Below are 25,446 nucleotides of genomic sequence, written 5' to 3'. Positions count from 1 at the left end.
CACCTTTAAAATGGAATTTATTAACATAAAGACAGACAAACAAGATACTAAACTAATACTGCCAAAAAACCCCCCCAAAAAACAAAAAATGGTAAATCACGTAAAACACAACAACAGCAGCAAAGCATGAAGACCAACAGTCCCCACTCCCGAAACATCTCCCTTCTGATGCTGAGCTTTGACAAGTACTCCCTTTTACTGGCCAGGTGCACCTCACAGAGCAATCAGGATGTAGAATACCTTGATAGAGCTTGAGCCAACAGGATGGGAGAAGGTACAAACAGTGCAGGGAACACATATGGCCACAGTAGTATGGCATTTGGTCTGCGAGTAAAAACGGGTCATAATTTAAATTCCTACGTCTTCCACAAAATATTCACCTTTGTGAGGAGGCACCTGAGCAGCAACAACCAAACTTTCACAGAAGCCAGTGAGTGGAAAACAGAAAGCACAATTAAAGTTTATATATTTTTTAATTTTTATCTTATTTTATTGAGAAAAAAAAAGACTACAGTGGTCAGCACAGTGGCAAGATACTCTGAAGCACGAGGAAATAACTGTGAACAAGGTGGACTCGCTCACAAGCTCAACATCAGTGGGTCTATGAGAATCAATAACTGTTCCAACAATCAGCTCCTCATCACACATTTACATTCTGAAAAGCAAATACATGGCAAAAAAAAATCCTAAAAAAACAGTTAATACTTGGTAGATTTCAAACAACAACCCACTTTATTTATACAATGCAAATGACAACCAGTAAAGGTACATTTTTTTTTGCATAAACTGTGCATTGTACACAGTATCTACATTAAATAACAGTGAAACTATGGCGAGTGAAAAACATTCCCTTCATCAAAAGGCTACTTTGCTCATTTAAAATACATACCCGCAGTCAAATCACAATCAGTGTGAGATCATGAGTGCAGTGAATATTGTATTCAAAGGGGCATCAGAATGGACTGCTTTATACGTATTATATTTAAATAGCTCTTAATGTATATAAATAGCCTTCTTCATTTGAACAGCAACATGTTTTGCCTTCACTCAAAATGACCCTTTCCCCCCAACACATCACTCTCCCTTCATTCTCACAACCTTTGTATATCACAATGTCTCTTAAAAAAAAAAAAAGACAAAAATAATGAATAAAAATAGAAATAACAATATATGTATTTTTGGCAAGTCAGGAAGACAGCCTGGGTGCTGGTCTTTTCCCCTCAGCATCAGGTCACTACTGTTTACATCTGGTTCTCTTCATCCTGTATTCAAACCATGCACTGACTGCAACATGAACAAGCATGACAAAGACCTCATGACACTCTCTGAGCATCTCTTCTCTTTTACAGGATCTTAAAGGGACAATTCACCCCAAAATGAAGATTCAGATTTTATCTCCTTGTCAGCATGTCAGTAGAAACTCCACTGGCATTTGTGAGATCATTAGACAGACAAGAAACCCCAGTTGTTTTATTTATAAATATTTGGAAGGAAGCTTAGACTTTAAAGTCTTTGCTGGTTTTAATTATTTTCTGAAAACTAAAGCTGAAATCATTTAGATTTTCATGAAATCAAACTCCATTTTTACTACTACAGAACTTTCTGCAACAGCCACATGATGCATTTACATTCAGTACTTCTTCTATATCTTTAGTGGCGGAGTCTGCCATTCCCACTATGGCTTCTCATTGCCTACCTATACATGAAGTATTCACAAGAACCTATGCATGTATGTAATCCAAGGCAGTTTTATCAAATTGATATCAGCTTCACTGTTTACTGTACACTGTCCTTACACTGTGTCAGAGCTGCATTCGTTTATGCATTATCTGTTATATTAAGCTACTTCTTCACATGAAAAAACACTCAACTACTGAAACTCACCCGGTGACTTTTATTGTGAAGCAGCCACCAGGGAACATGATGTACTATATTTCTGATTGCAACTTCCAGTGATTCAGTGATTTCAGTGAAGTCTAAATTTCATTTTGGGGTGACTTATTACTTTAACAATTACTTGAACAGAAAATTCTTTTCTTTGTGCAACAAAACCTGTCGACATGATTATGCAATGGTTCCTTGTTGTGGCTAATGTAAAACACACACTGGCACAGTGAAACACACTAGTGCTAAGATACAGTGGATCCCTTAAACAGAGCAGACTGATACAGAGAAAGGCTAGCATGCAGGCTGATGAGATGTTAAGTTGGGGTGATATTTAGTGTGTCACAGGGGTCACATGTTGCACGATTCCCCTGAAGGCATGACAGCGGTGAAAATCCTCCTCCCCCGTGTTAGATCAGTGGCGCTGATCTGTCATTTGTCACAGTTGGTCTCAGTTTGACCGTGGCGAACGGATTCCCTCCTCTGCAGGAAGAAAATGGGAGAAAATCATATTGCTGGTATAACACGTTTAAAGTCCATCATCCTCTGATAATCAACCAACATTTAGTTACTGACACAACTCTGTGAAAATATGTGAGTTTTTGTTAGTTGGTTTAGGTCACTCACCCTAAAAAGGGAGCCTTTGCAGTCCCATTGACTAAAGAAACCTGTGGTCAAGGAAAAAAAAAAACACAGAAGAAAAGACCCTTAAAGATCCAGTGGACAAAGACAAATTAGACACAACATTAAACCTACACCACCACAATCATCACAAATCCCTTCGTCCAGCTGTGAAGAAAGTGTTGTCAGACAGGTTTGATAAGATTTCCCACCAACAGTCGCGCCCCCCTCCCTTCTTACTAATCAGCACAGTGAAGTTTTGACACATATTTAAGCTATCACTTCAGACCTCAATGAGTTTGGAATCTAGACAATCTAGAAAGGCTGGCCACAGATGCACTCCTCTTTTTCTCTCACCTGAGGACAACTATTATCTTATTGCCTTAGAGCCAAGTGAGCATAGCAGCAATAAAATTCAGAAACATAAATACCTGAGCAATGACTATAGCACATATCTGTTAATAAAATGCTGTAAGGAAAGTTTATGAGGGCATTACAGTGGTTAATAAACATGTCAGAGGAACTACTGTCAACCGATGAGCTGTTGTTTTCATTTTAGATCAGATATAAATGTGTGTTTAAACTAAGATTTTATCGTTAAATTATTTGGTGTGCATGACAAGGACTGATAAAGAGAAGCAAACCAAAGACATTTTATGTTATTTCTCATGTATACATCTGAATAATACCCTTTGGATTCATTTATTAAATGCAGAAAAACATGCATTACCCTGAGCTTCCATTAGAGAGCAGACAAAGTCCAGAAGTCACCCAACACGCAGCCACGTGCCAGGAGACTTTTATTCCCTGAACTAAGTAACTTAAAAACAAATCATAAATGCAACAACATTCCAGTTTTAGTTTTCGTTGATTTGCTGGCTATAAAGAGCTCAAAACATCATTGAGAAATCTTGTTTTTTTCAGTGAAATTTCAAGGCAATTTAATTCAGAAATATGAAAACTATGATTACAGCTGATCCCAGAATGCTGCCAGTGAGACACCTGACCACAGTTCTGAAATCACTGAAACTAAGACACCTCAGTTCAGGATTCTTTATCTGGAACGAGGGAGTTCAATGGTACCTGAGGGGCTAAACTCAGCAAACAAAAGTCCCCAGAGCATTGGTGACAAGGTCCACCTTCACCCCACAGTCAAAACAACAAACCTAAAGAGCACAGTCAGCCTTCTGCTATGTAAGTAAATTGTCAAAGGGAGGACAGGGACAAATTCTAATTGGTATTATTATAGTGTTTGTCCTTGCTTGGCTAAGTTATACAAGAATCAGATGAGAAAAAGAGAAAGTGGAAAGTGCTGGGGTTCCTCCTGTTGGGAAGGTATATCCTGCTCTGTGGTTTATTTCATAATAAAACCCTGAGGCAGCAGATAGGACACTGAGTACAGACAGAACAGTGAGGAAGGTGATGATGAGGGAGGGAAAAAAAAGTGTGCCTGGGCTTGTCTGCTGACTGGAACGGCTACTAGTTCATTCTCAATCAGCAGATACGGTGCAGGCATGAAATAACATTTGTGTCTGCTACCTCTTGTCCTTTATGTCTCCCTCTGTAACTCTCTCCTTTTCCTCCAATCTCTTCATTCCTGAAGAAAAGCTAGCAAAACCTGGCTGGGAGCATTTTTCAGATATCTTTTAAACTAACTGTGAGGAAGCGACTCTCTCCTCAGTTATACACCTTTCTTCTTTGTCTCGATACAGTACAAAAGTGTGTTTCAGCAACAAAATTACAGAGGCCTTTGAAAAATACTCACAAGGTCAATGAAGAAATGACCAATGAGATTAATGCAATACATTTCCTCAATCTAGCTTGAGGAATTGAGGTGTGTTTCTGGAAAGCCTCTGTTTTAAGGGCGTGGAGGCGATGACTGTGCAGTAAAGACGATTTTGATAAGACATGATTAGTCAGAGTAGCATTTTGCGTGATGACATTTCATGATTTGGCCATGAAATCTGGAGTTAATGTCAGCGAGGTAACATGTGATACGTGTGTCACACACTGACCACAAACAAATTTCTGAAGTGAAGATGTATCTTCTTTAACAAAGATACAATGCATCTCTGTTGGCAAGTTTACTCAACTTATTTCTATTAATTAGTATTAATATACACTGTATTTGTATGAGCAAGTAGCAGTGGAAAAAATGTCACAAGTTGTGAACACAACACTAACATATCATCATCTTTAAAACTGATAGGACCAAAGTCAAGTTAACCACATTTATAGAACAGCTTCTTTTAGCCCCACCCACCAACAGGACAGTGTCTCATCTCCTCTGTAGGACAATAAAAAGGTGCGAAATAGTTACTGTTTAAAATGACAGCATGTCAGTATGTTACTTGGTGAAAAACATTAAAACCGTGTTGAAAAGTAGCCTGTAAACACTTGATAACAACAAAATTCAAGAATTCCTGCAACATTACACAGCACACTGGTACCATTTCCAAAAGTCTGTGGTGCTTTACATCAAACCATCACACCGATCCATCGAATCAAAGCACTTCTTACACTTTATCTCTTTATCAGCAAGTGGATAAGTGGACACACCACCATCAGAAGATTATTTTAGTACCCTGCTCTTGGACTGATTTAAGAAAATAACAAACAGGATGTGGGTAGTGCATGCTTAGTCAGGTGCTGGTACTGACCATGTTCTGTGGTGAAGGCGTTGAGGGCACCTCTGGGTTAGAGGAGACATCGTCGCTGTAGTCTGGTGGCGGAAGCAACACCGGATCCTCCTCCTCCTCCACCTCCTCCTCCTCCTCCTCCTGCTCTGGCAGACTGACCACACTCAGACTACGCACCGGTGTGCCCAGATTGCTGCAAAATGAAATAGTAAATACAGGTTCTGCTATCAAATATCAGCTGCAAAACAAATAACTGATTCCCTTCCCAGAATGCCTCAGTGTTTTCTTACCTATTTGTTATCACTACATCAGTGTAGGGTCTGCAGTAAGATAAGGGAAACCAGCCCCGCCTGATGAGAGAGACAACCACAGCATATCAGAAACATCACAATAGAAAAAAGTTTATTTAAACTCTCGTGAACAGTTTTTTATTGTTCACTGATTATTTGGCTACTCTTCAGTTGTTTATTTCCTGGTGTCCATGTAACCATACATTATAGAAATAATTTCCACTCTGTAAAGGAGTAGTTTGACATTTTAAGAAATATGCTTATTTGCTTTCTTGCTTTCTAGAGTTAGACGAGAAGATCGATACCACTCCTATGCCTGCAGGGTAAATACAAAGCTGCTGCTGCCAGCTGGTTAGCTTAGCTTAGCACAAAGACTGGAAACAAGGAACAAAAGCTGACCTGCTTGTATTCAAAAGTAAAAAAATCCACCTACCAGTAGATGTCTTCAGTCTTTATGCTGAACAAGTTAGCCAGCTGTTAGCATTTTAGGAGAGTGGTATTATTCTGAAGTATTGTGGCCAGTGAAGACACCTGGCACAACCTACAACACCTTTCTTCAGGAAAACTTAGACCAATACAGGTCGCTGATCTCTGTCTTGAGCAATTACAGTTGAATGAATGTTTTATATTTATGTTTATGAAATATGTTTGGTTGCTGTCCTTCAGTAATTAGTCCTATAAACGAACCAGAGGAGGAAAATTGACCCTGACTTGTCTGTACAAGATCTGTTTTTGAGGGTTTAAAAGGTGTTAAAATAGTTGAGAAATGCTGCTACAAGCAACAGGCTTGAATCAGATGCACGCGTCAGACAGAGACTATATGACAGACAGATTTCGTTCACTAAGGCTCAGAAGTTGTCTCCAAGTCACGTCTGGAGAAATAGATGGCTTATCAGACCAGTGGAGTTGTTGCTAAGGAAACAGAATGTAATGTGATTTATCCCAGCATGTCCTCTTCTTGACAAACTGCCACTGACTGCATTAAAACCACTTCAATTCAATAGATCACTTAGTGACACACACACACACAAACGGAGCAGGTAAGGCTTTCGCTAATTTATTCCAAAGCAGGAATGAAAAAATATTGAACACAAGCTCTGTAAGCATGGTAATCCTTTCGCATTCTGCATTGTGAGTCCTGATTGACCTAACGAGGAGCTGCAGATGACTAATTGCACAAAGGCTGCTTTAAAGATTTGTTTAAATTGAGCATTTGTTGAGTGAAATATAAAAGACCAGATGTCTCATATTTGTGTGTGTGCGCACCTGGATTTTCTGCGTGTGTTGTTGCCGGGCAGGGTAAGAGTGAGCGAGCGAGGGGGGGGGGGGAATCTTGCTTTACGACTGTCATGTTGAACATACCTCACATTCTCTGTGTTTCCAAGCACGATGTAGAAGCACAGAAAAATATTCACAAACACAAAGAAGAAACAAGTACTGCTACATATGCTGCAGCATATTTGTGGGAATGAAAACACGTTTCCCCTTGTTTGTGTGCCAAAGGTGGTATTTCTATTGCAGGAGTATGTGAGGAAGGGAATTTTCAATAAGACATTCTATTCCACTCCTATATATCCTATCCAGCTCTTAAGGTTAAAGAATAACAGTCATAAATTTATACTCTTACTCTCATTGTTGTCATAAATCCAAGAAAGACCATAAGCAACAATATGTTTGTCTCTATCACAGTACACTCCAACATCCCCAGTATGTTTGAGGCTCTCAAACCAAGTCCACTGATTCCCATTGAAGAAATAAATCTTTAAAAACAGGTCACGGATATGTAGGTTAATATTTCTAAAAGGCTAAACAGCTTCCTACAACAGTGGGAACCCTGCTCAAACAGGTGAAAATAAAACATTTTTTAGTTCTCACTGGCAGAATGAGTATTTATTGTATTTCCAGCAGCAGCTAAATTAAACTACACTCTGTGTGTGTGCGTGCATGTGTAAGCGCGTGTGTGTGTGTGTGTTGATGGTAGGCGCTGTTGAAGAAACATGTTAACCAGCAAAACAGTGCGACTCATTGATGGGTTTTTAATGGGTTTTGGACTACAGTTGAGCTCTTTGGCTCAAAGACAACACTTGTTTTTAGTGTCACTCCATACTGGGTCTCTGCCTTATCATATGACTTGTTGACAATAAGAAAAGAATTACAGAATTATCAGTCTAATCCTTAAAAGTAGAGATGTTGAGATGAATAAAAGATGATTTAACTATGAGTCATCGCGAGACAAAGAATCACCAAAACAAGCAAAAATACATGTTTGTTTAAACAGGTTAGCTAAACTGAGCTGATGTGTTATGCAGCCATCAGTGCATCCCTGCATATGAAAATGGCTCAGAACTTACTGCTGTGTCTTCTCCAGCTCTCCGTACAGCCAACCGTCCTTCTCTTCTTGGATGAGCAGGGTGATGATGTCTCCATCGTCGAAGCTGAGGAGTGTGGGGTTGTTGCCCGCTGTGTGGGGAAAGATGGTCCTAACCCGGGACTTCCTGCCCACGTTGAGACCAGACGACTGGGATGCTGACCGGGACAGGTTGCTCTCTCCGAGACTGCTCTGGTCTGATAGCAGAGGAGGATCACAAATACAGTGCTTATTTACTTTCAACACAATATCTCAGACAACAGTGCTCCCATTTTGAAAAAGCTTTAACAAACGGAGATCTTAATAGTATTTTGAGATTAATGGCCAAAATTTTAGTCTGAACAAAGATGTCCCTGCTACTCTTTCAGTGTTGATGTAACTTGATTCAGTGATGCATCTTGTTAATGTCAGTTGTGGGTACCTTTATGCATGTGTGTCTAATCCTAATGGCACTTAGGGTGGAATCAAATTTCCACGTTCGTGTTCATATTTGTATTCATATTCGTATTCATATTATTTTTCCAAAGAAGCCATCTGTACCTGAGTTGCGATCTGAAGAGGGGGTGAGCGGAGATCTGAGCTCTGGATTGAACATGTTGGCTAGTGGACTGATCTGAGCCTTTATTGGCGGCGCTGGAGGAGGCACCAGTGACTCCACGTTGTTCTGAGGAGATGAGAAAGAACAGCGGACACAATATGTGACAAGATATGAATTGGTGGTAATGAAATTATGATACGCATTTTGGTTGAATGGCTAAGACCAAGTTCTTAGCAAGGCAAACATTGTGCAGCAATATATAGACATGGCATAGAAAGACTAAGTGAACAACAAGAGCACATGCACGATTTCCCATGGCTGATAGCCAGATAATGATAACCAGACACTTTACACATGACAGCCTCCACCTGATATCAGCACTTCTGCAAGATAAACTACAAGCAACAAGAGAAGATAAAATACTCCAGGAACACTCTTCTCTACACGATGTGTTCTCTTATCAGTGAGATGAGCTTCAAAGTTAGTGATAAAAAGCATCACATAGTAAAAGATAAGAGAAGTGAAAGCCCTTCACATAATGTTCCGACATGTACCCTCATCTCACAGAGCACATGTATGGAATTTTGATGGCGCTTCATGGTTTAATCAGCACAAATGCACACACGACCAGCCAACACTCACTCTGTTGCAGCGTTCAACCAGCGGTGATTGTTCTGGAGTGGTGGACAGTCGCTCTATCATGCTCATCACCGTGTCCGGCACCTTGGTGATGTCGCTGCACTTCTCCTGCCAGCTGGGGAGATTCATGGACAGCATCTCTCTGGCCTGGAAACACCAGAGAAACGAGAGCAGGTATTAAACAGTCCCTTAATTGAGGCATCCAACTTTATAGGATTAGCTTTCTGTCCATGCTTACTTTCTCATGGAAGTTGCTGATTTGATAGGAAAACATGCAGTGTTTATCGGCCAGGAAGCAGAAACGTCTCTTTTCTTCCAGTAAGGCCTCTCTGCAGCCATCAGCGATGAACTTCTGCATGTCCATCTGGCGTGATGAAATGGTCTCCATATACTGCAGAGAAGGTCAGGGAAATACAGTGAGTTCTAGACTACACTGCATTATACTGTATGGAAAAGATTTCCCACAAGTGACCACAAAGTGCAGCAGAAACGAAGCCAAAAACATTTTGCTCAGAATTCATCAGGCTCATGAAAGGGTAGAATGGATGTAAATGAATTAGATGAACAATAGGAAAAAAAACATGATAACATTTAAAATAATAACAAGAAAAGTAAAAATAAGTTAATAATGCAACACAAAAATACGAACAAATATGATAAAAGAAAAAATGAACAGAAATTATAGATAATATAAATAAAGAAAATTAATTACTGAATTACTGAAATAAAAGTGTTTAATATGAAAGAAAAAAATGAAATCAATCATACAGATAAAATGTTTAAAAAATGTAAATGAATATTTCTTTTTTCCTATTTTTGTTGTATTTCATTTATTCTTTTATATCATTTAATTTAGCCATTATCTGAATGATATATTATTAAATTATTTTTTTGATTCATTGTATTTAATTGTCTTCATTTTGGTTGCTCTCGGGTCTTTGGATATAGTTTTTAATTTATGTAAATTTATGTATTTACTGTAAATATTTGGTAAGCCCATGCTACATTTTTTACAAGTCTGATAACACTGAATGTTTTTTTAAACATAAGTTTCAGGAAGACTTTCAGTCTTTATTTGGATAGGATGGCTTAGAGAACAGACAGAAAGTGAGTGTGTGAGGGGAGAACATGCAGCGAAGCACCACAGGTTGGATGCTGAAAACTCATCCTCTGTACACACTGCATACATGCTGTACCTGGTGAGCCACCAGGACGCCCAGGATGGGCTGTTTGAACACCGACCTGAATCTGGTTCTTGATGGCTCTTGATGGCTCTCTATCTGAGAGTAAAAGCTAACATAGTGGCCGCAACTTATTGTTTATGTGCTCACAGGCACTAATCAAGGCACTAATGAGCTTTGCAATTGATGTCTGCGCTTAGCGACAGGTTTATTTAGGTCTCCAGCTGCTCCTGGATCGATCTCAGCTCAGTGGGAAAGTGAATCAGTGTGCTGAAAGACATGCCTTCCCCACAGAGAGTCTGAGAATGACTCTGCCTGTCAAGCAGGGCAAATGGGCAACTGAGTCTGACATATCAAACTCTTTAAAATGACTTTTCAACCTACCCCCCCACCAATCTACTCTTCTACATCCACTCCCCAGGTTGTCACTGTGACGGTAAAGCAGCCTGTCTGTAAGGGATCTGTTGAAGCTCTCTCTCTCTCTCTCTCTCTCGATAGCCCGACACTGAATCAAGGCTTCTCAAGGCATTTTCTCACCAAACAACTGTCCAGCGACAGGTGGTAAGAGCAGGCAGACAGCTCATCACTGGCATCACTACATGTGATCATGCGAAAGCTAAGCAGTGAGGCCTTGCTTCTCTTGTAGTCAACTCGGGTCATTCTTATCAGATAATGAAAGCGCCTCTTCCGAGAGAGAAGGTTCAGGCTATTATGGCCATATGACTTATTGTGGAAGTGTCTTTTAAAAGGTGCCATTCAAATGCAAGGATAAAAAAGAAGCTGATTCTGATTTCAGCAAGAGAGAAACCAAAAAGGAACAGCATCCGTCTTAGTCGTTTCTCAAGCTACTGTTTTGACTATTCAATTAAACTTTGTTTTGTAATTCACAGAAAAAAAGGCAGATTTAGGCACCATCCATCATCTAAACGAATCCATTAAAATGGTGGCTAAATTAAAACGAGAGCCAGACAGGAGTTATTACTCAGGCTTTGCAGTCCCTTCTGCATCTCACCACAATGATTTACAAAGCAAATTGCTCTCTGAGGTGTTAAGACCGTTTGTGAGTAGTGAAGAGCAGGACATAAACACCCAACAACGTGCAACACTCTTCAGCCAATATACTCAGGGTCACTGAACACCATATAACAAATTGACTCAAGCAAAGCGGCGTCAACACTGACTGTTAACTGCAAAGCCATGTGTGCGCACTTCTGTTCATTCAACGATGGCATTTGTTTTAGCTCTGATTCTCATGTCTGTAAGACCACACTGTTGTTCGTCCATCTGCTTGTAAAACTTCCGATCCAGCTCTGTGAATGGAGAATGTATCTACCACTGTTAGGAAACCAGAAATTTCAATCATACGCGCTGAGCAAAGTCTAAATTTCAAGTTGATTTTCCTCCTTGTTGCAGCCCTACCAACTCCATCCATACCCTATGTCCTTAATATATAATTTATATAGATAATATAAATCTGGTTATACTAGAAATGCAAGTCATTCTGTTTACCTCTGTTTTCTTAATGACAAACTGCCATTTTTGGTTTTCAGAAACGAAACGTTAACGTGATTTGATAAAGATAATAATCCCACTGTGATCCTGCGCCCAACACAACTTCAGTCAGTCGTGTGAAACTGTGTGTGCCTGCACTAGATGTGAGCATTCATGCATTTGTTTGTGCAGATTTGGGTGTGTACACCTTCGGTTAAACCACGATCTTCCATCTGTAGCTGAACGCAGTGAGCCGAGGTATAATGGTCTTATTCTACTGCAAGTAAAAACAGACAACACCTTTGATGGTTTTAGTCCTCTTTCCTATCTAATTAAGTGTTTTTAAGGTATTTAGTGACATTAGTGTCTGCCACAGAAGATGCCATGCCCTTACATAATACTAAAACCAAAACCTGGAATTTCAGTCCTATAAAGTATCTTCTTCTTGCATGGAAACCACAAGCTCCGCACCTCCTTCCTCCTCCTTTGCACCGGTATGTGATTATCACGACAGCTATCTCGACCATATCTCTTCACCCCGTCACATAAATTGTACACTTGTCATATTCTTTTCAAAGGCATCACAGCATAAGCATGCAACAGCACCATTGCTTGAAAAGCTATAAAAAGTATCAGGTAAGTTCAAGCTGCATTTTGATGGGAAGGAAAGCTTTGTGTTGGTCTGGTCTCAGCCTCACCTCGTTCTCTTTGATCTCGTACTTGGATGAGTTCTTTCCCTGGCTTTTCCTCCTGAGCTTCTTCAGGTCTGTCTTTGAGCGCTCCAGGGAGTCCTGCTTCAGTTTGTGCTCTGACTGATAGCGCTTGAAGGTGGCCTACAGGTGTTTGACAAGAGAGGCATGAGGCAAGCAAAGAGAGGTGCTGACTCTGTTTTCATTATGCAAACGTTCGTCAGATGCACAGAAGCTGAAATAAACAATCCAAACACAGAACCTAAGTACTAGCTTTTAGAGTCCAACGGGCAAATCTGAAACTTCTAAAAGCAAACAGAGGATAGGTTGGGAGATGCTTGCACTGATGGATGAAAGAGAGATATATGATTACACTTACATTCATGTATTTTACATCCATCTCTGTCTTCTTCTCCAGCTCGACAATGACCTCTCTGTGGAACCTTTTGAACTGCAGAAAAAGGGAAAATGCACACACCTCAAATTCACTGAAACATACATCATCCTGCATGCTTCTTTTGAACCCGTTGCACAGCTAGGTCACATGGCTCACTGGTGACATTACGATAAGAGTGGAGTGACCTGGTGGAATGTATGATAATTGGTTTCTGAGAGGATGAGATTCCACCAACCAGGGGTGACTTATCAGCCTGTTAAGGTTAAAGATTGACAACTTTCCCCTCTCGCAGAGAAATTACAATGAAACCAGGATAGTCTCAGAAACTCAGAGAAAGCTTGTGTTTATTTCACAAACTTTTCTTACATGTGGCTGAGTATTTAGTTTCAGGTGTATTTAAACTGGTGACACTTTGACTTCAATTTATTTTTCGTCACCAGCAGGTATCTGAAGCATCTCACCCCGAGGCGGCAGGGTCAGGAATGGCTCTGGATTTTCCACTCTCATCAAACTTTCTTTCACCTTTTATTATAGCTATTTCAAACTCTCTAAAATGAAAAGAATCAGCTCAAAAGGTTGTAGAGGTTACATGTCCAGAAAAGACAATGTAACAAATGGAAAAATCTTTTCATATTATGCAAAGATAAGAAGTGTTAAAGGCCATAAGGTACTTCTAGGAATGACAGTTTTTCACCCCACCAGGCTCATCAGGTGACTTTAGTGCTCAAAATTATTTTAATGACATAATTGCCAAGCAGCAAGAAATGTCTCTTTTCATCCAGGTGCATTATGCTCTTCTCCTCTCATTATGTTGCTTCCATTCTTCGGATTCAAGACGAGACAAAATGGAGCAAAGATGAAGGGAACGACTTTGATAGTTGCGGGCTTTACTGAGAGTTGAGAGGGTGGACATTCAAAACCTAAGGTGGCCTTCTGTGTTTTTCAGATTGTCAACAAATCTCATGAAAAGACTCAAAGCTGCAACGTGTTACCTGCCCCAAGAACATTAATTCCTACTGCAGACGTCAATCTTTTAAAACAGGTCAAAATTCGATTTCATTTTTTATAAATGTTAAGCAATTTCCGCAAACAGCTGGGGTCTGTAGTTCTTAACAGCACACATTAATATTAGCAAATTATGCATTTGTTTGGACTATTCGGGCTAATTTGGGCTTTGAGTATTTACAGCAGCAGGAAGGTGTAAGGAGACTCAAAATAAACTAGTGGCCATGTTCATTGTATTGAAGGAAAATGTCACCCGTAAACAGTAGAGGTCGATGGTGCAGAGGAGTAACATACATCAGGCATTGGCTACACAGAATATACTTGGTTGCAGGATTCAATGCACTGCTGATTCTCATCTTTTTATGAAGCTATCTATATGCATATAATGCATATCGACAGATATAGATATATATCACTTACATTCTCCTCCAGTTCGTTATGGACCTTCCTGTGTACCTCTGCAATCTCCATCAGGACCACACCTAAGAAGACGGAAAAGCTTTTAGTACTTCAGAGATTATTACAGAGAAAAGGAAGCTCATTTGTATTGTACTGACATGTGGATTTGTGTTCTGACAGGGCTAAAAGGAGTTAAAACTAATACTTTTTTATTCGCTTTCTTGCTGAGACTTACAAAAGAGGAGTGGTGCCCTGACAAGTTGTGACTGTGCCTAGCCGAAGAAACAGAAGGACACATAATCTCCTGTTCAACCACAATGTGTTGTTGGTGCTACACTTACAGCCTTTTTAAATGAATTAAACAAACAAGATATTTGGCTTTGTCACATTTGGACAGAGCCAGACTAACCGTTCTCCCCCTGTTTCACACAGACATGAGAGTGGTCTCGATTCTTTCATCTAACTCCTGGCAACAAAGTGAATATGTATCTCCTTATGTATTTTCAAAATGTTAGGAAACCAGAAAGCAAACATCCAGTGGCAGTGTACAAGAAACGGGGTACATGATCAAGAGAAAATTTAATTCATGAGCATCAACAATAAACATTTTCCAAATTTCCTGTATAAACAAAAACATTTTGTTAAAGCCTTGTATACGTCTTCGTAGCCCACATTTTACAGATGACTTATCTCGTTTCAATATTGAAACAGCTGTCAATAAGTAATCTCTATGAAGCATTCTAGTATTGTGCGGTCTGATACAGAACAGTCTCCATTCACAGCGTAGATGGAGCAGCATATACCAAGAGACAATAGGAGTGAGTCAATACTGTAAACACAAGTGGACAATCGCAGCTAAGCAGTTTAATAGCACTACCTCTGTCACAATGGGGTGAAATCTAGACTCTAGGTTAACTATAGGACACAGTGTTCTGGTGAAACCTGTAAAAACAGTATGGGACATCATATCTGGACGTGTGAGCATGTCAGCACGCTCTACCTAAACACTCATACACATCTGACCCAACACCTGACATTCCTCCCTGCACGACTCCGCTCAGAGAAAACAAACGTAATGACCCGCTGATACAGAGCTGTACTCCTGTGATCCAGCAGGCAGCGTCCAGCTACAACAACATTGCCCTCTGAAGGTCACCAGAACGTACTGGTAAATGCTGCCTTTGTGCTTCCACGGGGTGGGGTGGTGCTGGACTCGGGGGCTGTTTTTACAGCACCAACAACAGACTGCGCTGGTTTGGAAGGGAGAGGCTGAGAAAGGGCAGGAGGGGGTTCAGAGAGGCTGTTGTACACCTGCAGGTTTCACCTTTGGGGTTAACAAGGTGTGAAAACCTGCTGAGGGAGGGTAAATGACAGTAGGTTATCACAAGTTGGTATATAAAGTCTGTAAGGTGAATAATGAATCTGTCACATGAACAACTGAAGAGGGTACAAAGTTGCCAAGAAGTCTGAGAACTGATGCTTATAGGCTTTCTCTTCACAGAAATAAGGTGCGAGAGCTGAGGTGTAAAAGTAAAAATAGATTCTCTCTGGCTTAAGCGTGAATAAAAAAACTGGAAAGGAAATACCTGGAAACACACATTCATTCAGCATGGGGGCTGAACTGGACTGCTATTCAAGTCTATGTCGTTAAAAGGGCCCCAACACCACAAAGCAGTTTATCTTATCTCCTATCTCTTATCTCCTGTTCTGGGAAATTTGTTCTCTTTTTGAGGATTTTAAGTACCAAGATAATTTAATCTCACCTCACTGATTTCAAACATACAACGTCATGTTGACATGGATTTCTATGCAGGTTTGTACATGTTAATAAAGGTCCCTGTGGAAAACTACAACATTCACTTGATGATTCATTATTATCAACACTTCCTTTTATCAAATTTTTCATTGTGTATACTGATTCACATAGCTCACAGCTAGAAAAAAATTTGACCTTTTATTCTAATGCAGTTTGGTGGCCTCAGCTTAAAGCCTTAAAGCTTAAAGGGGGCTAAAACAGTCATAGCCAAAATGTGCTGTCGACCATAGGTCACAGTGAAGGATGAGAAAGTATGAAAAAAAAAGACAATTAAAAAGGCATTTGTTTTAGTGTTGTAATATCTAAATTGTTAATTAATTTTTATGGGTTTCTGGTGACACCTGTATCAAATGCCTATTTTAAGAGCCTGCTGACAGGACGTAGACTAGAAACGCCTGTGACATTCTCAACAGGTGATGCCATTTATGAGCTGGGAGTGCCCCTGTCCCAACAAAACTCATGGCTATTTGGTGTTAGATAAGAAGTCTGTACAATATGAAATGACGTTGGCTGGACAAATACGGGCACCTTTTCTCTGGCTCACCTTTATTTCACCACTTGAACAAATAAAATCTGAGTTGAACTCTGCAGAGTCAATTGGTCATCATCTCGCAGCAACATTTTATCACTGAGATGCATCACTGGGCTTGTTCATGCAGGCTTGCAGTGTGTGTAATGGAATGAGGCCACCTCCTATGTGACTCAAAACCAAATGGTATCTCAGTTTCACTCATTCCAGTGCAGGTGGGGAGAGACACTGTTTGGAGGTTGCCATAGAGGACCTACTCCCTTCCTACTATCATAATGATAATGATATCATTATGGTAAATGCTAAATCCACTGTGGTGGAAACATAAGGAGGGCTGTGGTTAAACTCCTTCATTGTTAATGCTTCTGTCATCTATTGTGGAGGTAAACGAATATCCCATCATCTGATGTGAATATCAGCGTCATCAAAAATACTTAATATCAAATTTTCATGATTTCTTCTTGTCAAACTAAATCAACTGCATCTTACAAGTCCAGAAACTTATAAATACCTTTGCAAAACTTGGGTAAACAAACAACCAGAAACAACACCCACAGCATAGATGATGACATGATTGAAAGTTCCAGATCAGCTAATCAGCTAAATTCATCTTGAGGTGAAACTGTTCATATGAAAGTCCTTTAACATATTTACAATGATAAACGACAAGATGTTAATATTTGTAATATTTCTAATTTCACTTTCTCTTCAAAAATGATCTATTGATTAATCAATAATAAAAAAAACTGCAGACTAATTTTTTGTTGCTTAACTAATCACTTAATTAATTAGTCACTTAACTAATCAATGATCGACAATTCATTTCAGCTCACCCACATACACACTCAATTCACACGCAATCACTAAAAGTCTTAGAGCACTTTGGGTAGTACTCACAGTTATTATCAACAGTCAAATATGCGACATTGAACATTGATCAGTTTATTACACTAATGATGATCAAAAGTGACCTTTTTTGGGGTGTATTAATCTGTTGTTTAGTGATCTGAGCAGCATTTAGCATTGCTGTGTGTTCTTCAGATCAATAGCTGTGACATCTTTCTTAACGTAGAGCGATGACCTGCCATCACACACAGCACACAACATCATTTATTACTAGTACAAATAAAACTGACAGCCCCGAACATCAACAATAAATCTCTATTTATAATACAAGAAGCTGAAGGCAAACCTCAAATAACCTTAAAAAAGTTATGTTCTTCACATGTGCTTTATGAGACAAAAAAATAAAGAACAAGGTAGTCTAAAGGTTTTACAGACAATCATTTTAAAGAGAACACTGGCTGAAGTCGTTAATAGCTGATAAATGACTTCAGATGCCGAACAAGCAAGAGAGGTCAAAGAGAATCATGGGAAATTTTTGTGAAATGACTGAAGTGTAACAGGGTTTTAGATGTCACAGTTTATTGAGCAGTAAATGAGTCTCTGGTCTCTTTAAAGGTACCTTGGAGGAAACTCCCAGTGCACTGGAGAGCCTTTAATGGGTGGATGGTGAACACCAGATGAGGTCTGGGATCATTAGAAAGCTGTGGACTGTGATGAAAGGAGTCATAACTGACTGAACAACAACTGAACTAGATGAACACATGAAGTAGCCACTTTTTTAAAGTTGTAAAACCAATTTTGTTGTTTTTTTTATGCCAGGACAGATGAGTGGAGAAAAATGAAGGAAGGTGTATCTCACTGACTTTTGGTAACCTTATATGGTTCCCCAATGGTTCAGTTGATGATGTCTGTGAGATGAAAGACCAATTGCCCATCACATACTGATGATACAGGCAGTGTTGTGTGTTGTATCTAGAGGGTAACAGTCCCATGAAATAGCTCTAAGCTAGATGTTTGAAATGTCACAACCTCTTATTAACCATAACACCAACCACCCTTCAGAAGAAATGGCTCCTCTCAAAAGCCAAAACCTGTTATAGAAGCTATCAGCAGGAAACACTCAGCAGTCTGTCTGGTCTGAATCCTAATTCTCTCGGGAGAAAAAAAAATTGCTCTGGCTGACATTACCATTTCTCTCATGCTGACTCTACTTCAATATTTGAAAAACAATTTCAACTACGACGTGACAAACAGCACAGAGAAAAGGTGGAAGGGGTGGGAACTGTGCTATTCTTTCTCCTGTAACATTTTCAGTCGCTCACTACCTGCTGATTTTCAGTGGAATGGCAACTCCCTGTGGAGTCCAGTCATGCACTATTGCTCAGGAAATTTCTAATTGTACACCCACTGACAAATATGACTTTTGAATACACAGAGTGATATATAGCACAGCAGCTGTTCTGCCACGGCTGTTTATCGGAATGACAACAAAAATAAATCTATTTATCGATATGAAGTGATTTTGCATGGGAAAGCAGTAGCTAAACCAAGACTAAACATTTGGTGCTGTGGCCAACGTGGCCTCAAAAACTACTGGAACAAAAAAAAAGATCTTTCATTTTGTCAGATTTTCTTAAGGCAGTTGCTTTCCAAACATCATTAGGCAACATGTCTGAGACCAAGTGGAATGGCTGGACAAGTAAGTAACAACCAACATGTCTCCTGCTTAAGTGGTCTGTTTACCTGCTAAATTTAGCCCAACAGTAGCACAATTACAGAAGGACGATAAAGTCAGCAAATTTACATTAGCCATCATTAGCTACTGGTAATACCAGACCAAGTAAAGTAGTAAAACCCCTGGATATATGTGTATCTTTCTTACATAAGCTATAATTAGCCACCCTGCTACTGATGATGCCTTAGCAGGTAGGTAAGTAAGCTTGTTTCATTGATTAGTAATTCAACTTTTAAGTCGCGTTATTTCTTCTTTTAAAAGTTGCATAATACTACAGGATGACTATCTGAAATACAACATCTGAGAAAATCAAGGGTTATCAATAGGTTCACTTTTATCAGAAAGTGACAATATTTCCTCTATATAGTCGTTCTTTTTTAAGTGAGAAACAAGCAACAAACAACTTTCAGTGCGCTTCCACCTCCATTATAGCAGAACATGTGGACAAATTGTAGTAGTGGAGAAAAGGAGTATAGCATGGTAGGAGCGAAAGCCTCAGGTAACTTTCTGCAAAATCTCTGCCAACTGCTGGAGGGAAAAAAAACAGCCTATTGCAGAGGAAAGAAATCCTGACAGGTGTCTATAGTGTGAGAGCTGGTCTTAGAAAAACAGCAATGTATTTGGTTTGTCATTTTTGACAGTGCAGTTTAAAGAAAATTATGCTCAGTTGCTTGACTCTAATGCCTGAATCCTACTGCCAGAGACGGATTCAGCGATGAAAGACGGCAATAATAAACAACTGTAAATCCTGTAGAAGTGTTTACACTGGAGGAAAAGAGAGCTGTACTCTCCTAATGTCTGCAGGTTCTGAAACATCCACCACTGTTTGACTATGTCTTGTGTCTTTTGTTTAGCTGTACTCTACCAATAAAAAAATGAGGTACATTTTCTCCTATTTCCATACAGTTTGAGCCTGGTGTGCACAAGCAGGCAGTGAAGACTGGCGGTGGGTTTGGTGAGGCAGATGGAGGAACAGGGGATGAGGAGGATCAGTGGTGGGAAGACTGTCTCCTCTGTCTGTCTGTTTGTTCAGTGTGTTTGCTACTCTGCTCCCTGCAATGTGTGTGAGAATTCACACTGTCTCGTTGTCATCTATTGCAGGCAAGTCAAGAAAGACTTCATGTGCCATTTGACTAAAAGCCATTTTCATTCTGGAATGGACTCTAATAACTGGGGTCAAAGACAGCAAAACATAATGCCAGTCCCTCTAAATAGTCACTTTTCCACCAAATTTCAGTGGTCTTGTGGTCTTTTCTATAAAGTTTCATTCTTTTACTAAAATATGCCAGAGATGCACAACTTTTGATTCCCTTCCTTATTATCATTCTTATTTTCATTAAGTTAAGACAGCAACATGTTTAAATATATTGAAAATGTATTTTTATATTAAACCAAAGGGCTTCACTTTGGAAATGCAGCAATGCGTGTTAAAGCTGGGAGTGCAGTGAAAATGTCACCATCGTGTAATGTGAACATATGATATGAAGCAATGTAGTATTGGCATTGTTAACAGACAGGTGTGGCCTGACAAACTTGATTAACATTGTGTAACAGCAGAACACAGAGATTATGTTCAGTCACGGGACATGTTTCACCTGGCCAGAAAGATAAAAATATAGTAATATCTTAAATTCAAAATACAGAGAGGAGAGTTCTGTGTTGCTTGTTAGATTTTATATATGCTGTCAGGTATCATAATGGGTAATAAGAAAGCTTTTTAAAATACCATTAGGTCTAACTAGGTCTGTATCTATCAAAGCCGGTTCAGTTTACATTTTATTCTAGTAAGTTTTCAGACAATAAGAGGCAGAAAACCTTTACACTGAATAGAGGAAATGTGATATCGGTGAGATTTTTTTTTTTTTTTTTTTACATTTAGCATGTTGAAATGTTGTCTTCATGGTTTCATTTTCAGCCTCACTCTGATGCAGCCTTTCTGTTTTGCCAACTTTCTTATTATTTATTTACATAATCAAGTCTCTTTCACAGAGTGACAGCTCAGTTCATTTGGCATGCTTGGAAGTGAAGAAAATGCAATGTAATTTAAGAGAAATCCATAGTCATGTTTTAAAGGCGTGTGATGACGTAGATGGAAATAATATTTAGTGTGATCACAATTTTCCGTTAAAAGACAAAATGACAGAGCTTTATCTTGAATTTATCTTATTCGGATTTCCTGCCTCTCACATCAACCTGTGCAACCTGTTGAGGCCAACTTATAAACCCAGCAGGAGTGACACAGCAGAATACAAAAAAACAACCTGATGTAACAACATGGATTCAGGACCCCTGGACAAAGGCTGGCTTCAAATTTTGGCACTAATAGAATAATTGGATGGATGAAAAACAGCCCTTACAAGCTTGATGGTGGCCTCAGAAAGGAGACAGAGGAGAGGAGTCACTTAGGTCAGAGCAGGAAGTAACCAGCAGGTAGTAACGAATTTCCGCTGCTACTGTGCCACAAGGGTTCAATCAACATTATTTCCAGATGTTTACATAATTAACTTGCATTTGGGATCATGGTTGCATATATGCAAACTATGACACCATGATGAATTTTCTTATGAATTTGTGACTTAGAAGAATTGGTTTAACATTTTAGGAAATACCATTATTTGTCTTCTTGCCAAAAGTTAGATGAGAATATCAACACCACGCTTTCATCCATACAGTGCATATAAGACTATAGCCTGTAGCTAGTTAGCTTAGCATAGCATGAAGACTGGAAACAGGGGAAAACGCTGAAACTGGCCCTGTCCAACAGTAACAAAGTCCAGCTAAGAGCCACTCTAAACCTCACTAATAAATACTTCAAAATGCATTTGTTTAATTTGTTCCAGTAAACACAATGCCATTTCAGAGAGGTTTATTTCTTGCCAAAAAACACTTGTAAAATGACAAATTGTCATTTTTGCTCAATGGTTTGTGAACAGGCTAAACAAATAAGGCATAATGATATTAATTGGTGAGCTTTAGAGATGGTAGGTGAAATTTGTTGACTTTGAGAAAGAGCCAAGCTGTTTCCCCTAGCTTCCACTCTTTGTGCTAAGCTAACTGGCTGCTAGCTCTAGCTTCACATTCACCATACAGATATGACAGCTGTGTTGATGTTCTCATCTAACTCACTGTGAGAATGTGAACATGTGTATTTTCCAAAATGTCAAATTAAGATAAGATAAGATAATCCTTTATTAGTCCCATAACTGGGAAATTACAGTATCACAGTAGTAAACAAGATATAGAGGGTGCAAAGCATGCAAGGATAAGGGAAGGATGTGCATTCAGAAAGGATAAATACACAGGAAACAAGTACTTGCAGCAGTACACAGTACAGAAAAGAAAAATACTATTTACACTAGAGTTCCTCAAGTTATGATTAGCGGATGGATTAATTATTGCACAGATTTGTTTCAAGGACTAAGTATGTAGGTATTGATCCTTGTAGTAGTGTTACAAGGATTATTGCACAATTATTACTACATATGTATTATTGCACAGGTCTGGCATGACCATTTTGTCCCATTATTGCACATGTTTCATTGTCCAGTTAACACATTCATCAGCTTAAATGTCCAGTCTATCAGCTGTGAATGTTGTGGGGTCTGACAGCAGTGGGCATAATTATTCCTTTGAGTACGTTTAAAACTCAACTAAAACTGAGATCTCATTCTCTTCATTCAAGCTGTAGCTTCACAACTAGAGACATGCAGACATGGATATCAGGCAGACCCCCTTGAGATTTGTAGTTAGATGTAACCTGGACTGGCATTAAACTCACCAAGCTCTCTGGAGACTGGAGACACAATAGCGTTTTCTCCAACCTTTGAGACAGCATCAAAATAGGCCTTTCCAGCGAGAGTCATTGCTGAGTGGGGAGACAGACAAACATGATCAGGTTACCGGCTGAGTAAAGAGGACAATCATATTGTGCTCTGGCGAAACTCTTCGATTAGTGGAGTTGACACTGAGGCACACAGAAACCAAATTCAAAGTCCACAACAAGCTTCACAGATTTTTAGGCTTTATCTCAGATATGTCCTGTGTGAGGGTGAAAGCTGTGTTTACCTGTGACAGATTTCTCATAGCTCTTCCCGAGGTTGACCAGGTTCCTTAGGCCTGGGTTCAACTGATCCATCACGATCTGGGACAAAAGAGCACAGATTAAATATTTGTGGAGAAAAGCAGCAAGAACAATTGCCCCTTTGCTGGTAAAATTAGTTTCACACACACACACACACACATATATATATATATAAACATATATGTAAGTCACTTCATCTTTCACTTCTTCACAAACATCTCTAATCAGTTTTGTTTTTATAATGGCTGCTGAGAATAATACAGTTCACGAGGCTATTTTTATGGGAGTGGGTGGAGAAGAGAAATACTTGAAAACAAGTAGGAGTGTTTTTGCTTTTCCTCTATAAATACCACCATGTGAAAACAATAAAACTTTCAATCTTTAACTTGACCTCACGTGTGCTTTATGACTCCCTCAAAAGAGCGAAGTCCCACACAGATTCACAGCTATTTGTGGCATGAACCTCATCACTTTCCCCTCCTATCCACACGCCCCCTCCCCTCTATTGAAATGCCACAACAATCAAGAGCTGCTAACCTCCCTGCCCGTATTCCCTTGGCACACCCTCAATAGAACAATGAAGGGGCAGGTATGACTTTACATAAATAAAAGAACAGAGCAGAGGAGAGAGAAAAGGGAAACAGGTTCCTTGTTTTCTTTCTTCTCTCTCTCTCTCTCTCCCTCCCAGCTGAAACTGTGGCACAATGTGAACTACAGGTATGACTCTCTCTCTCTCTCTCTCTTGCTCTGTCTCACATACACACACGCGCATGCACACACACACACACACACACACACACACACACACACACACACACACAGACTAGTTAGGACATTCCACCAAAAAAAGTAATATGACAGTTGACCCTCACTCTACCATAAAAATCCATTTACACTTAAACCCATTCCCAACCTTTACTATAAAGTTTTTCTTAAAGATTTTGAAGAGATTTTAAAGTAATCCTCCATCCTCCCCTTAAGCAGAAATACATGCCTGCTCAGCCAGACACTCACCTGCTTATCACATGTGACAGGCAGTGGTGTTAAACTTGATTAGATTAGCCTAGTCTGACTAAACAAGATCAATCTCATGATCAAAAAAATGATCAAATTACTTTAAGTCCACTGACACGCAACAGCAGCTCGGTTGATTGATGGTAGAAACTTTATTCTCTCTCATCACTTGTCAGACTGACAGGAGGGCTTTTAATGCTCTGCGGTTTGCTTGAGTTTGTGTATGTCTCTAATAATTACATTTTAGGAGGTGACTTTTTTATGCTGTTGTTAGACTTTTTGTTTATATGTTGATTGCCCTTTCAAACAGCAACACAAAGGTTCGGGTGAGTGCGAATGAATCGTTTACACAGTGACAAAGTCCTCTCCCCTAACCATTTTACAGTATTGTAAGCTGTGTGATTTATGGTCTGTAGGTACAACCATAATGAGCCTGACCCCATAACCAACCATAAATCCCCTCATTAGCCTTAATCACATATCAGTGATAGGCTATCTATCAATTATCTGACATTTATTTCCTCATTCACCACGTAATTTCTCTCACCTTGTAAGTACTTTCAGTAAGCTTGCTCACATCCTCTGGAGTCTGCGACATGACGACAGGTTGTTTCTCAAACCCAGAAATCAGAAAAATAAAAAACAAAAACAAAAAAAAAAAAACAGCAACAAATAGAAGAATAAAAACGTTGTCTTGTAATCCAAGTGTTCACCCAGTTCCTCTAATAAATCCCACAGGCGGTCCTGCTCCTTGTCTGCACCCTCTCTCTGCGCATGTGGGAAGGCAGACGCTCGGCAGCCTGCAGGCGGACGCACTGACTGACTGACTGGGACGCCGAAAGACTTCCCCGTGCGTTTAGAGGCTCACGAGGAGGGCGGAGGAGCTCGAGGGAGGGAGCCGTGACGTCACGAGAGGTGTTACACAAATTGAGGCGTGTTTGTGCGGTGTTGGCTTAATAAAAGGTTATGAGATATGACATATTAGTTTATAAAGCAAGTAACTTTTGCAAGCAGACGCACGTTGACTTTGGCGTCGATATAAAATTCTCTGACTGGCTTAGAGAGGGCGGTATCATGTAACAGTCTTAGTCTTGCATTCAAAGTAAAATATGTTGTTTGTTTGTTGTTGTTGTTTTTAAATAAACGTACTCATGTGGTATGACCGTTTCCGCTCTTATGTATTATAGGAGTATGATTATTTATTCTGATGCAATAACATGAAAAGCAACATTTAAATTTTGCAGTGGCAAAATTGACATTGAGCCGGTCTCAACAATATATTAT

At 39.6% G+C, this 25,446-nt stretch overlaps 1 protein-coding gene across 1 annotated transcript; it reads right to left on the bottom strand.

Annotated features, from left to right (window-relative positions):
- On the bottom strand, positions 1-25,018 carry baiap2l1a (BAR/IMD domain containing adaptor protein 2 like 1a). The gene is made up of 14 exons (XM_046377476.1): positions 24,710-25,018; positions 23,133-23,208; positions 22,846-22,932; positions 14,163-14,224; positions 12,720-12,791; positions 12,350-12,484; positions 9,218-9,370; positions 8,983-9,126; positions 8,343-8,466; positions 7,786-7,999; positions 5,435-5,494; positions 5,166-5,337; positions 2,512-2,552; positions 1-2,367 (listed from the first exon to the last, which is right to left on the bottom strand). Exons 1-14 carry the CDS (start codon positions 24,758-24,760, stop codon positions 2,295-2,297), a joined length of 1,464 nt encoding a protein of 487 aa, XP_046233432.1. The 5' UTR covers positions 24,761-25,018; the 3' UTR covers positions 1-2,294.
- Positions 25,019-25,446: the final 428 nt, after the last annotated feature.

The sequence above is a fragment of the Scatophagus argus genome, chromosome 21 (genome assembly GCF_020382885.2).
Source record: "Scatophagus argus isolate fScaArg1 chromosome 21, fScaArg1.pri, whole genome shotgun sequence".
Classification (NCBI taxonomy): domain Eukaryota; kingdom Metazoa; phylum Chordata; class Actinopteri; family Scatophagidae; genus Scatophagus; species Scatophagus argus.
Note: the sequence above shows the minus strand (reverse complement) of the source record. Positions and strands in the feature narration are given on the sequence as shown.

What these genes read in the sequence shown, in the direction of transcription:
- baiap2l1a (XM_046377476.1), bottom strand. Translation starts at nt 24,760, where the DNA reads ATGTCGCAGACTCCAGAGGATGTGAGCAAGCTTACTGAAAGTACTTAC. An exon ending in CTATGAGAAATCTGTCACAG is followed by an intron (nt 22,933 to 23,132) that starts GTAAACACAGCT and finishes CTCCCCACTCAG; the next exon opens with CAATGACTCTCGCTGGAAAG. An exon ending in GCAAAGGCTCCCTTTTTAGG is followed by an intron (nt 2,368 to 2,511) that starts GTGAGTGACCTA and finishes TTCTTCCTGCAG; the next exon opens with AGGAGGGAATCCGTTCGCCA.